The 15,965-nt window shown below is 37.8% G+C and overlaps 1 protein-coding gene across 2 annotated transcripts in view; it reads left to right on the top strand.

The window, feature by feature from the left end:
* The window catches only part of nup160 (nucleoporin 160), a 51,051-nt gene that overhangs the window by 29,773 nt on the left and 5,313 nt on the right, over positions 1-15,965 (top strand). For both annotated transcript variants that reach the window (XM_079450245.1, XM_079450244.1), the window contains exons 21-29: positions 1,783-1,881; positions 3,273-3,392; positions 4,599-4,694; positions 5,411-5,505; positions 5,596-5,692; positions 5,921-6,026; positions 8,664-8,824; positions 12,997-13,057; positions 13,181-13,291. In XM_079450245.1, coding sequence (XP_079306371.1) covers positions 1,783-1,881; positions 3,273-3,392; positions 4,599-4,694; positions 5,411-5,505; positions 5,596-5,692; positions 5,921-6,026; positions 8,664-8,824; positions 12,997-13,057; positions 13,181-13,291 — 946 coding nt within the window. The remainder of the gene's footprint in view (positions 1-1,782; positions 1,882-3,272; positions 3,393-4,598; positions 4,695-5,410; positions 5,506-5,595; positions 5,693-5,920; positions 6,027-8,663; positions 8,825-12,996; positions 13,058-13,180; positions 13,292-15,965) is intronic.

Here is a 15,965-nt window from a genome sequence, read left to right as displayed (position 1 = left end):
TCAGATTTTATAGTCTGGAAGTCCATGCTACTTCGGGTGCACATGTCCTGGAGTCTACATTCTAGAGCACCATCTGAGGCCTCCTCTCGGCTTGTGCACACACACCACACAACCTTGAGGGGTCCAGACACTCCCAGTGCGGCGGCGTTGGTATTCCTGTTTCCATAGCGTTTGAAACACAGTATCAAAAGTAGCTTTTGATAGGGAACGTCTCGGGTTACTTGGTTATATTCCTATTCCCTGAAAGAGAGGGAATGAGAGGCTGCGCCTAAATGCCGCACTGTAGGGGTGCCCGTACGTCCTGAAGTAGCGTCTGCTTTACGTGTATTTATAACCTGAATGTGCGGAGGTAATTAGTCATGTCACCTGCCGAGGTAATTTAAAGCCAATTCTTTGTGTGTTTGACACACATGCTTCACAATCGGTCTGTGGTGAGCAGGGTGGGACGAGAGCCGTGTGTGAAATGCGCAATGCCGGTCACGTGAGTGATAACGAGTGTCAGCTGTGCGTGCACCGGTCTCGCATCTCTCACGGAGGATTTCCGGAAGCGTAAGAGAGGAGCGACAACAGGGAAGTGCGAGAAAGGACAAGGCCTGGAGCTTATGTTGTGGTTTTATTATGTTTGTATGGCCGGCAGTCGACCGTATGTCTTTTGGCCCTAGCTGTCTTTTTTACGTTCGCCGGTTCCCGCCTCCTTCCTTCCTTCCTTTTATGGATCTCGTTACATGGTCGAACAAGGAATGTTCTCCCATAGCGTTTGAAACGCAGCTTTTTCAGGGAACAGGGTTACAGCCAAGTAACCCAGACGTTTCCTATCAAAAGCTACTCTTGATGCTGCAGGAGCAAGAGGCCCCCAAACGCTCGAGACTGGATGAGATTTCTGTCCGGTGGCCTTGAGGGAGGAGTTCAGTAACGCTCTTTACCATTCGTTGGTGATCTTCCATGACAAGTTAACTCGTTCATGGAATAAGCCCTACTTGTCCGGTGTCTTTGAGTCCATGATAGTCTAAAAAAAAAAATCGCTGTTGAAGGCACAAAGACACAAGGCTATATGATGATGCCCTCCCGTGGAGGAGACGCTGGCAGGCAATCTCTCCCCTGGGGCATCATCATCCCTGAAAGACCCTGTACTCCCCACCAAACATTCTAGAGTGACGTCTTCATTGTTGGGGAAGGCTTTCCAGACAGCATGTCAGTCTGGTGGCGCTTTGCACACCATGGCGCTTGTACAGGCATATCAAGCTTACCTGCTCAATGACCTGAGCACAGGCAGGACACAGTCGATCAATGGCTGCTTTGGTCTCCATGGAGAGACATTTTTTTGCCTCAACTTCACGGGCATCAAGGACAGGGACTGTACATTCCTCCTTATTGCCCCCATCTCGCCTTCCGGCCTATTTGTCTAGGTGTTCTAGGTATTATATAATGTTTTTATAATGTTTTTTTGTGTTTATAACACGTTTTGACAGGAGCAATGGGGCAGAGCTGATGACGTATCACAGTAATAGACCAAAGCACTTGATGCGCTGTCTATGATTCAAATTAATCAGAGACAGTTTTGCATGATGCCAGATGACTGATTGTGGGAGAGCTTAGTTCTGACACTGTTGTGATGAACTGATGTATTTAAGTCTGAGGCGCGATGCAGTTTTATCTGATACCCAAGTACTGACGATGAGTTCTGTATTTCCAATGTCTTAATATGTATGCCGAATGATGGATATGTGGTTGGGCTAATTCCTACTGAATAAAAATATCTAACCGTCTCTTGTCTTTCTGTAGGAATATGTTCGATTAATTGGGCCCTGGTGCCAGGTGAATGTGGGATCCTGTCGCTTTGTTTTGGGTCAGTGTTATCTGGCTAATGGTGAGGGGCAGAAGGTAAGAATATCCCTGTATAAACAGTGGTTTGGTTCCTGTGCTCTGTCAACAGTATGTTCACTTTTAAGATGTGTGGACACTGCTCAGATAGAAAATGACAAAAAGCTGTTGTGTTTTTTACAAAATATCATGAAGCAGAAATGTCTTTACAGTGATCTACTGTTCATGCTGTATATAGACCATTTTGCAAGATGTAAACAACACTAGTCCAGAAGCACTTCATGCTTCATTTCTTTACCACTAAACAAACATGAAGACAAAAAAAACCAACTGAGAAAAATGGATTCTTGAAAAAGCCTTTATTTAAAAACACCAACCTGCATTGGCCCTAGCAGGCCTTTGCCAGGGTGTTAAGCAAGCGCAATTAAGATCTGGAAATAGTTAAATAGAATAACGTGTCTAAACATTAGAACAAGAAAAATATGAGTTATCCTATTGCGAAACATCACATACAGGCTAAACATGGAGGATAGCTACTTGAAGGTCATTGGTGTCACTAAATGCTAGAGGTGGCGACAGATTGAGAAGGTTTAAACAAAGAGAAAGTAATTGGATTCACAGATTGATGTGTGAAATGTTTAACATCCTGGGCCTCTTTATTACAATTTTTGGTGTTACATTTGGGATATATTTGTAATTTATTGTAAAACAAAAAAAAATCATTAATGGATTTATTTTTTTCTTTAATAGATTTGCATAATATACATGTTTTTCCTCCCTTTTTCATTTTTAAAGAGACATCTATTGGTCAGTTAAAAAAATATGGTAAAGAGACACATATTTAAATACTTCCTGATCTTGATTGCTCTTGGTCAATGCACGTTGTTGTTTTAAAAAAAAGGCTTTTTCAAAAGTCAATTTTTCTGAACTGAATGTCCCCCTTCTTGAGCACCTATAAGTTGTTTAGCATTGTTTTTTGAGTAGCAGATGCGCTTTTGGACCAGTTTCTTTTTTATACACAACCAACTAAATTAAATAGTTAAATTTTAAACAAAAATCATTAGAAAGACCTAATTATATATGTGAAATAAACTTAACTAAAAAACGAAGAGCTTCTGAATCAGTGTTGTTTAACTGTTGCTTAGGATGTGTATTACAATTGGGCTCAAAATTATTCAGCCCCAAAGTAAATATGATTTTTTTTTAGTTCATCTGACCATGCACGTAAAACTTAAAAAGCCTTTTTAACAGCAAAAATGGGTAACTGGGCAAAAACAAGCTTCTCTCATGGCCATACCAGTTTCCAGACCTCTATCACATTTTTCAAGAAAAGATTAACAAGCAGATTTATTTTTACAACCTTGCTTGATCATATTTACCTAGGGGTTGAATAATTGTGAGCTCAGTTGTATAACCTGTATATGTGTAATGTATGCGTGTTGTGGTTTCAGGCATTGCAGTGTTTCCATGAAGCAGCGGCTGAGGTGGAAAAAGAAGAGTTTTTAATGAAACTTGCGGGATCAGATGATGAGACAGCCACCACCGCTCCGCGATTACTCTATTATAACAAGGTGAAGACTGTCAGATGATTAAGGGGAGCTAGTCTGAGTAGCCAGCGCATTTGTAAAGCCACCATGAAATTAAACTTTATTTTTCTTTAAGTAATATTGTAGAGTTTATTATGAATGATTTGTCGATGCAGGTACATTTTTAATTAATGTGTCCTCATAATCTTTCATCAAAAACATAAACCTCCACTCTCCCTCGGCCTGGGAGTGGTACTATACTGACTGTCCGGTGGTCAGGCTTCCAATTTTCAATGATTCAAGCAATTCCTGAAGGAAAAAAATCAAGCCCAGCTCTACATTTCACAGAAAGCAATCGCATCATGAGTTTCATGCCGACAGGAAAAATGCCTGTAGATTAAATTTATTAATAGTAACACGTTTTAAATATCCTTTCAATAAGTTTTAAATGGTGGGATGAAAATTAACAATATTGATGATTTTCTTTTATCAAACTATAAGTTCATGGATTTCTACATACGGCCGCAAGATACTTGTTTCAAAAGGGGGTCAGAAAATAGGTTATTCCGGGTTAGCATATGGCACACTTATAGCAACTGGAAAATTCACTTTTATATTTTGTTCGAGCATAAATGTGTGTTTGCAATGTGTGCACAGAACCACCCTATACAAATTAAAATCCACCAATTTATTTTTTAAATCTGCATTTAACCTCAACAGTCCCATTGAATAGGCTGGTGGCATTCTCCGAGCAAACTGATGTGACATGGTTTAGGCCCTGCCCACGACCGCTGACAGATTCTGCTGTGTTAGCATAGTCATTCCTCCCTAAATTAATCTCCATCCAGGTTTTTAGATATTTGTGTCCATTATTTGATGCTGTTTAATGTCCCCGCCAAAGGATGTTGTCTTTTTTAGCAACTGTTTTAAAAATGCTAGTTTAAAAACACGAGCTTGTTAAAACTGGTTTGTTTTATGTCATATCAAATATTTACATGTTTTGTAAACCACATACCTTATTTTAGGTGTTTAACCAAAAACCCATTCAAAAAAACCCATTGACTGGCTAAAATGGGTTTCTGGGTTTTGCAGACAAAAAGTCTAGAAAAGAGCAGTTTATACAGAGTTAGGAAACATGGAAGTAACTGTACCTCCGGGGCTCAGGCATTCTACACGTTACTCCCTTTAAAATGTGAAAAACCATCATGGGGTACTTAAAGAGATAATATTTCTATTTGTTTATTTTTTTAGGTTCTGCGGCTATTGGAAGATATTGGTTTGCCAGAGCTTGTGATACATTCAGCCACAATGGCCATATCTGAAGCTGTAAATGATGAGAGAAGTCAGGTAAGTGAATCACTGTTTTCCATAATTTACAGTTAGATGGACTACTTGTACACCCACTTCTGTGCTTCACTTACAGCTACTAAGGTTTTTTCATAGTAATAGCTTTCCGGTTTTTAGGGCTGTCACTTATGCTAGGTTTAGACCACACATATTTTTGTAACCACTGACAGATTATGGGATTTTGACTTCTAAATTATTGTATAAAGGACTTTGCTTCCCCAACCAATCCTTGTTTGAGGTCTTCTAAGATGGGCTTGATGCTTGTGCAGAACTTGCAATGTACCTCTGTAAACATGAGTTTACAGAGGTAACAACAAATATAAAAAATATTTTATCATACCGTAATAACTCGTTTTTGGCAGGTAATGGTTGATTTTTAAATAACTTGTCAATGGTGGGGAAAGAGACAGCCAAACACAGACCAGAAGTTAACTTGACTTTAAAACGATTTGTTTAAAAGTCAGGTGAGTGTGAACCTCTGAAAATTGTTTATATTTAATTTCCTGAGAAAAATACAGCATTCCAAAAGACATTACTAAATGAAAATAAATTACAAAACAATAACAATTTACACAAAGAAAAACATATTCAGAGATTTACAACCAACGTAATTGTATGTCAAGGGGATTAGTTTGTTTTTCATTTTTACACCACTAACAATTTTTTTTCTAATCTCTACTATCTCTGTTTGATGTGAATAATAAACTGTGTTGTAGGCTGCACTGTGGACTCGTATATTTAAACATCATCTGGATCTGGGTCATAACACTCAGGCATATGAAGCTCTGACCCAGAACCCGGATCCTAGCAGGTACTGAGCTCTGACATCATCATCATCTCAGCCCTGATAAAGTGACACACACGTGTTGAGCTCTTTGTTTATTTGTGTTTGTGTCTGCAGGCAGCTAGACTGTCTCCGGCAGCTGGTGGTGGTTCTGTGTGAGCGTGCTCAGCTCAGAGATCTCATACAGTTCTCCTTTGTTAATTTACACGATGAGGTCTCGTAAACATCAATACACCATCCTCCGGGGCTCAACAATAAGTGTTTTTATATACCTGGCCAGCGGATGAGGTTTTCTTGTTTGTGACCAGTAGCTTTCCTGGCCGTGGGTTATCCTCATTGTTGAGCCCTGCCTTCAAACTTCCTGATAATCTTTACATTACATTAATAAATTTTCTGTTTTATTAAATCAAGGCATTTTGTTCTTATTGCTGCTTGTTTTCAGGTGGTGGGAATCATTGAGTCTCGTGCAAGAGCGGTGGACCTTATGACTCACAACTACTATGAGCTGCTCTATGCCTTTCACATCAATCGTCATAACTACAGGAAAGGTACGAATGATCAGCAGAATTACAGCAGGGATTGAAAACCCTGTAGTTTTTAAATCCACCTGCACCAAAGGTTTTCAAGTGGCCAATTGCAGTAAAATAATTTAGACACTGAATTGTTATGTTATGTTATTGTAAATTTTCTGGTTTAATGCAGCAAATATCAGATCCTGAAACTTGTTGGTTCTCTGGGAAGTCCTGGATCATCAGATATATACTTGAAAGGAATAAATGTGTTTGAACAGGAATCAGTTTCCTTTCATTCAATCTATACTGAACGAAACCTGAAGTTTTAAATGTAGACAGTTTTTAGGAAAGGGCAAGTAATTGTGCATGAAATCAATTTCAGTAAAGTTTTTTACATCACGATCACACCACTCCTGACTCTGACATTGCAGCCACACACACCTCTGTACAGAAACGGCAGTAATTGCGCCACAAAGTGCCATGGTTAAAAGTTTTACCTGTTTCCGTATTTTTATTGTTCTTGTGGGCATGCGTTTCAGTTCAGGACCGCAACCATTTCACACTGCAATCTGATATGGGCCACATTCCTAAACGTAATGTGACCAGGCAAACAGACAATTGGATTTGAGCAAAATCTTAAGGCTTTGATACATAACCTTTATGCAGACCTTGGCAGCAAGCTGCCTTTACTTGTTTAAGATTTGCACCCTGTGCTGTGTAGAAGAAAATTGCATAACATTTTTTAGTTATGGTTCCAAAAATTGCAATGTGTTAAGTCTTGTATTCTGAGAAGACAATCGCACACACTTATCACCAGCGTTTTCGAGACGTTTCTCTACGTTCATAACAAAATGATTTTCACTGGTGATGAGCAGAGTTGCACCTGCAAACTGACTCCCTGACACAGCGGGGAAAATAAGTATTTGACACATCAGCATTTTTATCAGAAAGAGGATTTCTAAATGAGCTATTGACACAAAATTTCCACCAGATGTAGCCATCAAGCCAAATATTGAATTCATACAAAGTAATCAGAACATTTAAATATACAAGTTGAGTCATAATAAATAAAGTGAAATGACACAGGGAATAAGTATTGAACACACTTTATTTAATGCTTTGTAGAAAAGCCTTTGTTGGTGATGACAGCTTCTAGACGCCTCTTGTATGGAGAGACCAGTCGTCTGCATTGCTCAGGAGTGATTCTGGCCCATTTTTCCACACAAATGGTCTTTAAATCTTGAAGGTTCCTTGGGCCTCTTTTATGAACTTTGATCTTCAGTTCTCTCCATAGATTTTCTATGGGATTTAGGTCAGGTGATTGACTGGGCCATTCAAGCAGCCTGATTTTCTTTCTTTGAAACCACTTCATTGTGTCCTTGGCCTTTTGTTTGGGATCATTGTCTTGCTGAAATGTTTCATTTTCAGCTTTCTGGTAGATGGCAGCAGATTTTTATTACATTATGAATGTCCCAGTACATTTCTCCATACATGCTGCCTTCAAAAATATAAAGTCTGCCAGTAACCCTTGCTGAAAAGCAGCCCCAAACCATGATGCTTCCACCCCCAAACTTAACTGTTGGTATGGTGTTCTTGGGGTGGTGGGGAGTGCCATTTCTTCTCCAAACATGGTATGTAGAATGACTGCCAAAAAGTTTAATTTTGCTTTCATCTGACCATACTATAGTCTCCCAATAATCCACAGGCTTCTCCAAATGCTCTTTCACAAACTTTAACCGAGTCTCAACATGCTTTTTGTTCAGCAATGGAGTCTTGCGTGGTGAGCGTGCATGGATGCCATGGCGGTTCAGTGCATTGCTTATAGTTTTCTTTGAAACAACAGTACCTGCGGATGCAAGGTCTTCCTGAAGTTCTGCCCGAGTGGTTCTTGGCTCTTGGAGAACTCTCCTGATTATTCTTTGGACTCCTCGGACAGGGATCTTGGTTTCTCTCTCAATACTGACAGATTTCAAGTGATCTCCTGACTTTCTATGCCATTTTGCCAACTTGTTATCTTCATATTTTCAATACTTATTCCCTGTGTCATTTCACTTTATTTATTATGACTCAACTTGTATACTTAAATGTTCTGATTTCTTTGTATGAATTCAATATTTGGCTTGATGGCTACATCTGGTGGAAACAATGTCAATAGCCCTCTTAGAAATCCCCTTACAGATAAAAATGCTGATGTGTGAAATACTTATTTTCCCCGCTGTAGATGGCGCTTAATGAAAAACACAGGAACACAAGGAGGTGCTGTGCAACTAAATGCACATTCACTTTTCCGCCCTTTGTTTAGTCACTAGGTGTTAAACGTTGAGGATAAATCCTTGTGCAACAACGCCTTAATTCGCTAGTTGCACAAGATGGCGCCGGTGAGCTTTTACTTTGCTTTTGGGATGCCAGAGTCGGCAGACTAATTTCCGGTCGCTTAACACTGTATGGGGAAAGGAGGTGTTTTTAGATAAAAAAACAGAAAGTTATATATCAGCAAAATGACAGATCATCTTTACATTGCTAACCCAAAACAACTCTGTAATGTTATAGGACCGGAAATTAGTTTGCTGACCCTGGCATCGCAAAAGCTCACTGATGCCATCTTGTGCAACAATCCCATTACTTCATAAAAATTTGGGAAAGTAACTAACAGAAAGGTGATGTCTGTTTCAGCGGGTACAGTTATGTTTGAGTATGGGATGCGTCTGGGACGGGAGGTTCGTACTTTGCTTGGGCTGCAGAAACAGGTGAACTGTTACCTGGCAGCCCTCAATTGTCTGAGGCTTGTTCGTCCGGACTATGCTTGGATTGTTCAGCCCTCATCTGGAGCAGTTGTGAGTATTTGTCATTAATTCTTAAACCGGAGCCTTCCCTTAACACACACACACACACACACACACACACACAACAATGAGCCTTTCTATCATCATTGCCCCTTACACTCAATGTTATTATCCAGCCTGTATGACTTTTCTCTGAAACACAACAAAATGTTTGAATGTCTCATTCCAACAATGCAAATTATATTGTCAGATGTTGCATCAAAGTTTATTTATTAATGATTTAGTTTAATATTACAGTTGTGCTTTATTCAAACAAATGTATTCACTTTGGATGACACAGGAAATACACACTATTTAAAAGTATTTTGTATGTAATGTATGTATTTAAGTGTATGTTTGGCCAAGTCAGCATTGTAGCTCTATAAATTTGATACAAAACATACCAGAACCAGTCACACTGAAGCATCCAGATGTCTCCAATACTGCGTCAATACTGTCTTTCCATCAGATTATGACTGCCCTGTTAAGAACCCTGGACTCAGCAAATTCCGCTTTAGAAATGTGAACTGTCGAATGGTTAAGAATTTGTCCAATGTTGACACTGTGTAAAGTGTTTTTATTAATGTAAAGCTCTTGGCCGTCTACATACATAAGACGATATATCAAAAATGCCTGCTGGCTGGAGTTTAATGTCATCATCCCAGTAGATGTCACTGTCCAATTTTTTGTGGTGAGAAACAAAGTTGTTTTTTACGGTCTAGGTCAGGGCTAGTCAACTGGCGGTCCGTGGGCCAAATGCGGCCCGCCAATCGTCTTTACCTGGCCCGCCTTCACATTTCAAATAAGTGGAGAGACTTTTAAAACCGGTGTGCTTTAAGAAATGCACGCCCTGAGATGACAGATCTTTGAACAAAACGCTGCTACATTCAATACAAAATTAATATTCATAACAATACATCTTATAAAGCGATTTGATCGATCTGTCCAGAAAACGTATATTATTGGCAACGTTATAATCGGCAATCCACAGCCACTGGCAGTCGGTTTGTGCACGCAATAGGTCACAATCCAAAACACGTCTTGTGTCCTTGAAAGTTACTGCAGGAAGGGTACACCACGTAAACGGTTGTCTCAGATAAAGGAAAAAGTGTTGTTTTTATTGTAGCATTCATTACCCATGTATGATTTAAACGGCTAAATTTATGAAAACAGCTGTTCATCTCTCTCCAGCACTCACACAAAGGATCTGCCCTATTAAGTGCGTGGGGCAGTTTTTTTCACAGATCAACTGATTATTTTTATAAGACGTCACACGTTTAACGTCACAAGGGGCAGGGATTCCTTTTGTGCTGAAAATATTAGTGTTTTTTTACTTTCATTGATTTGAGTTTTATAACTTCAAACTAATTTATTCATAAATATCTTCCTGAAACAATAATGCCACCCACATCTTGGATGGACTGGGGGTGAGTAAATTAACACCTTTTTTATCTTTGTGTAAACTAATACAATATAAAATGCAATATCCCTTTTAATGAAATATCATAAAAAGGCACATGCAATATCTGACTGCATGTTTTAATATATGATCTTAAAGTAACAGCAACAAGAACAGTATGAAAGGAACAAAATGCAATGAATAACATAAAAACTAAATTTAAAGTAAACATAAAGTACAGAAGAAATGGATGGATATGGTAAAAAAACTGGCCCTTTTAGAATCTGGCCCTCAAGGAAAAGTAGTTGAAAACTCATGCCCGTACGGCCCCTGTGAAAAAATTAAGACACTGCCCTTTAACATTATAATACTTAAGTCATTTAAAAAAGGCATAAAGTCTGTTTAAAAGCTTTGAAGCTAACTTTGTAATGCCTAACTAATGGGATCAAGTGGCGAACCGGGAGTCTTAAGGCAATAGCCCTAAGCGCATACGCAAGGCATAATGGGTAATTTCGCGCATTGCAAAAAAGGTGGATATCAAAACTATATTTATGTTTGTGGATGCAGCAAAATCGTTAAAAAATGGCTGGAAACACACCTTCAATCATAGTTGCTGCTGCCCGCTACCCACTCGAGTTTGATATCTATGTAAAGCTTTGAATTTAAACTTTCGGGTTCATCTCCTCTTCACAATGTCGATGTGCAATGCGGTAAGCCAATAGAGGACGTTAAAACAAACCTGTTTCTTCTTAGCAACAACCTGCTGCAGCGGCTCTGATGGGCAACTTTAAAGGCTATTTTCTCATTTTCTCTTTGAAGACTATGGGAAATATACCAGTGGTGAGAGAATTTCAGATTCTAGATTTTCAAATAGCTGTACCTCTACAAAATATTGTCCTATCCTAAGAAAACAAACATCAATGGAAAGTTAAACATGATGTATACATCTTAATTTAAAAAAGGTTGCTTCAGGTGATCTAAGTGTTTTAATAAAACAGCACAAGTTTATAATATATAGCAAATGTCAACTACACCTTTAATGAAGACGATAAAGTCGGAAAAATTGTAGGATTTTTTTTGGTTCCGAAACAAAATCACTACAACCATACGTTAAAATCAATAGATTTGGCACACACAAAGTCGAAACCAATATCTATAGGTAAAATATATGTACAACTTTTTCTTTATTGTTTGACATTGTCCGACAGCTTTAAGATCTGCTGTAATGCAAGGATGTAATGTTCAGATATTTTTCTCCCAAAATGTCCTAAACATTCGTTTAAGAGATAACAGATTATGTCTGCTTGAATTCTTGTAGAAACAAGTATTGGAATTGTGTGTATTTGTGAACAGTGCCTTGCAAAAGTATTAATTCCCCTTCATTTTATTCACATTTTGTTATGTTGCTGCCTTATGTTAAACTACTTTAAATAAATAAAAAAATACATTAATCTACACTCCATGCACAATAATGACAATAAATTTGTAAAGTTGTCACAAATCAGTTAAGAATTAAAACTCAAGTTCGTACAATGCATAAGTATTCATACCCTTTTCTGGGACACTTGAAATTTAGCTCAGCCAGCATTAGTTTTTTTTATTGATGTTTCTTCTCTTCGAGTGGAGTTAACCTTTGCCAATTCAATTTAATAGTATGATTTGGAGCGGCATATACCACTCAATAAAAGGTGCAAAAGCTGAAAATGCATATCAAAGTAAAAAGACATAACTTCTAAAGCAGGGGTATTCAATTCAAGTTTTAAAGAGGTCTGGTCTTTATATTTTTGTCCAAACAGAGGTCCGAACAGTGTGTTTTTTGAAAATAAATAAATATTTAATCATTTGAGCCCAGTTGAATAGACTGTATAAAAGATATGATCTTTTATCAGGCCATTTACTTAATAAATGTAGCCTATGTATAGGCTCTGTGGTTTTAGGGGAATGCTCTCTCAAGAAGTCTGGGTAACACTTTAGTATAGGAACCAATTCTCACTATTAACTAGTTGCTTCTTTCCATTCCTATTTTTAGCATATTGGCTGTTAATTAGTACTTATAAAGCACATATTCGGCATGACCATATTCTACCCTTACAAATACATAAACCTAACAATTACTTTGCTTACAATGAATAAGCGACACATTTAGAGTTATTCCTTAATGCCTTATCCTTAATGAAAGCGGTTTGGAACCACCTTCCTTGACCTGATCTCCTTTCCAATTTTTAAAAGAGAGATACAGCTGTACGATTATTTCTGCAAAAAGACGAGCAGCTGGAGGCAGGCAAGGGGGATGGAACTACAGCACGAGCACACAATACATCATCACATTATTCCTTCGTGTTGTTTACAATGGGCACGTACGTAGGCTACACTATAAACTTCCTATTGTTTAAACTTGGCGACGTGGTATGAAACTGTAAAGCGGCCAGCAGACATGGAACACCTTCATAGGTGTGCATTTACTGAAAGTTAATGCATACCCATAGAACGTTTGTCAACCAATCAGATGGAAGCATTCAACAGCCCCGTGGTATACAGAAGGTTAATGTTACATGACTTGTCCCAGGGTCCTAATTAGGTGGGAATACATGATAGGTTTTTATTTCAGACAAATACCCATACTATAATCCATACCAACAAAAGTTTATTAATCTGTGTGTTGCAAATGCAAGCATCTTTGATGATCGTTTCTGTCAAGTCCGCTAGTTTTATTGTGTTGAAAGCATTTTGCGTTATACCTTTGTCAACAGCCTGATGTTGTCCCCAAACCATTTTTTTTATCTAGTATGAGCGAGGAGGTGCATCACCGAAGAGAAACTATGATGGTGAAATGTCTGGTGGTCCAGGTAAACAAGCCTACCAAAACTATTGCCACTTTGACAGCAATGATAAATTCTGTGTATGTTGTAATTTTTTGTCTACAAAAGTGAAACGAAAAACATTTTCTAATAAGAAACTTGTTTACACAGTAAATCAGCAGATTGACATTTTGGAGCTGAAGGATTTAGAGAGGGAGTGTATTTTAGCACGCAGTCGTCTGACTTTGGCCCAGCAGGAGCCCTCCTCAGCAGCCATTGCAGGTAAAGTCACTATATACATTTATCTTAAATGAATCGCAGTACTGTACAGGCTCCAAAATGTCCGCTTGGTAAGAACATCTGATATGCATGTGGTGTTTGATAGTTAGGGGCCCAATGCTTTTTGGTTTTAGCTCACTTACTCCAATCAAAACTAACACACATTTGTATTATCAGCAGAAAACCCCCATAGTGTTCATCTTGTGAGAATCTACTAAGAATAGAAAAAAATGAAATGAAATTTTAGTTTTATTATTAAACACGTTTTTCGCCACAAACATGGCATTAAAAAAGAAAAGAAAAAAGCTCCCTCCAAAAATATTTGCGCTTCATTAATCATATTTTTACACACCATACATGTTTCTGATACAAAACAACGATACAACGTTTGTTACTAGAACCTACCCTTCCTGTAGGAAGTATTACAGCAAAACTGATTGAAGTGCAAACGTTACAATTGGGACAGTCAGGGTAAGTTGTAACCTTTGCTAGAAAATTCAGTTTGAACACAAATAACTAGATCTATAAACTAGATGTGGATATTGTTTATGCATCTGTCAATAATAAACATATATCCACACATCTATCATCCAGCCATCCCTTGTCTAATCATCCGTCGCTTATAGTTTAGAATGGAAGAATGTATGAAAATGCTGCAGTTACACCCCTTTCAGACCACCAGCGACATTCCGTTCATTTCAATGAAGAGGTGGCGACTTCCGGCGACAGGAAGTTGGCGTGTCTAGCTACGCAACAAAGTTGCGACTACCAATAGGAGTAAAGCATAGAGCTCACGTCATCCGTCTCTCGTCAGTTACTGCAGAGTGTTTATAAATTTTACTAGAGCAACCAAAGCTAGTAACGCCTTCTACTAATCTCGTAGCAAGAGACCAGCGACATCTAGCGACAGAGTTGCTGGCGGTGTGAATGCAGTTACAACAAAAATCATAATTGTCAGTTATTTTACCTGATCAGTGGAATTTGAGTTGTTTTAATCTCATTGCGTTGGACGCATTTTTCACACAGTGAGGTTAGTTGGAACACTGTGTGAAAATAATAATGCCTCGTTAACAGTTGCTATGAGTCTCTGTTTTTTAATATTACGGTTTAGGCAGTAAGATAGTGATAAGGATAATATAAGGTTGGATTTGGTGACAGTACTAAGAAATTGTAAAATAACATTCGATAAAGACATTTCCTTTCATGCTACCAAAACACAAATTTTCCAATATCTTCATGAAAACACATCAAATCGTATCGCAATATGTATGTCATCTGGGAATGAAAGAAAAAGATTGAAAGCACGAATCGCTGTACTAGGGCTGATGCACACTTTCCAATAACGATCTAATTTTTTTTTAAATAACACTCCAAACTTAACATATACATATATACAGTCAGGTCCATAAATATTGGGACATCGACACATTTCTAATCTTTTTGACTCTTGTGTCGATGACATCGGGACTATATATATATATATATATATATATATATATATATATATATATATGACCAATCTTTAACATCGTATATATCTCTATCACAGACATTGCAGTTATTTATCATTACGAAAGTTTGTTATTTGCATGCATTTTAAAGTTATGCCTGTTTCAGACATATTCTGTTCGCGGTTTGTGTCTGTGTGTGCGATGCGCTCATACGTACACAGGTACAGAATAAAGGCCTTTCACGTCCTTTTTGGCTATTTAGATTATTATGAAAAAACAAAGATTTGCAGTGTTTATGTTATAGGTGAATGTTAAAAGTGGATGTGTGTCAGCATTAGCATTAGCTCTTAAAGTGACAGTAGTGACCTAATAAACATGTTGCAGTCTCTGTTATAGTAAGTCTATTTATTACAAAAACTAAAATAATACAGTGGTAAAACTAATCCTTTTTCAAGACCAGTAGAAAATGAGTTTAAGTTTTTCAATAATTATCAATATCGAATGATATGAAACATTACAGGTGCATCTCAAAAAAAAATTATTTTCCTTTTGTAATTTAATTACAAAAAGCAAACTTTCTTAGATTCTAGATTCACTAGGCACAAAGTGAGATATTTTAAGAGTTTTTTGTTTTAATTCTGGTGGCTGCGACTAACAACTCAAAAGAAATCCAGTTTCTCAAATATGAATCAAACATTTTTTTACAAAACAGAAATGTTCATGATCGCGAAAGTATGTTAAATGAAGCACTCTTTACTTTGTTGGGGAGAAAATCTCCTCCTAGAATCATTGACTTTGTACTTGATTAAGCACAGTGGACCAACACCAGCAAATTACATAGTATCCCAAAACATCACAGACTGTGGAAACTTAACACTGCACTTGGATTTTGCGCCTCTCCACTTTTTCTCTAGACTCTAGGACCTTGATTTTCAAATGAAATGCAAAATTTACTTTCATTTGAAAAGAGAACTTTGGACCACTAAGCAAGTCCAGTCCAGTTCTTTTACTCTTTAGCCTAGTTTAGGCTCTTCTGACGTATTTTCTGGTTCAGGAGTGACTTGGTTATAGAAATGCGTCAGCTGTAACCCATATCCTTAAGATGTGTAATTTTTGGAGAAACCTTGAGCTGTAAATTGTAGCCATCAGAATAAGAAAAGCTCTTAAAAATATTGCACTTTGTGCATAATGAATCTATAATATAAGAAAGTATACTTTTTGGATTT

This window comes from Barbatula barbatula, assembly GCF_947034865.1.
Source record: "Barbatula barbatula genome assembly, chromosome: 25".
In the NCBI taxonomy this organism is placed as follows: domain Eukaryota; kingdom Metazoa; phylum Chordata; class Actinopteri; order Cypriniformes; family Nemacheilidae; genus Barbatula; species Barbatula barbatula.
Note: the sequence above shows the minus strand (reverse complement) of the source record. Positions and strands in the feature narration are given on the sequence as shown.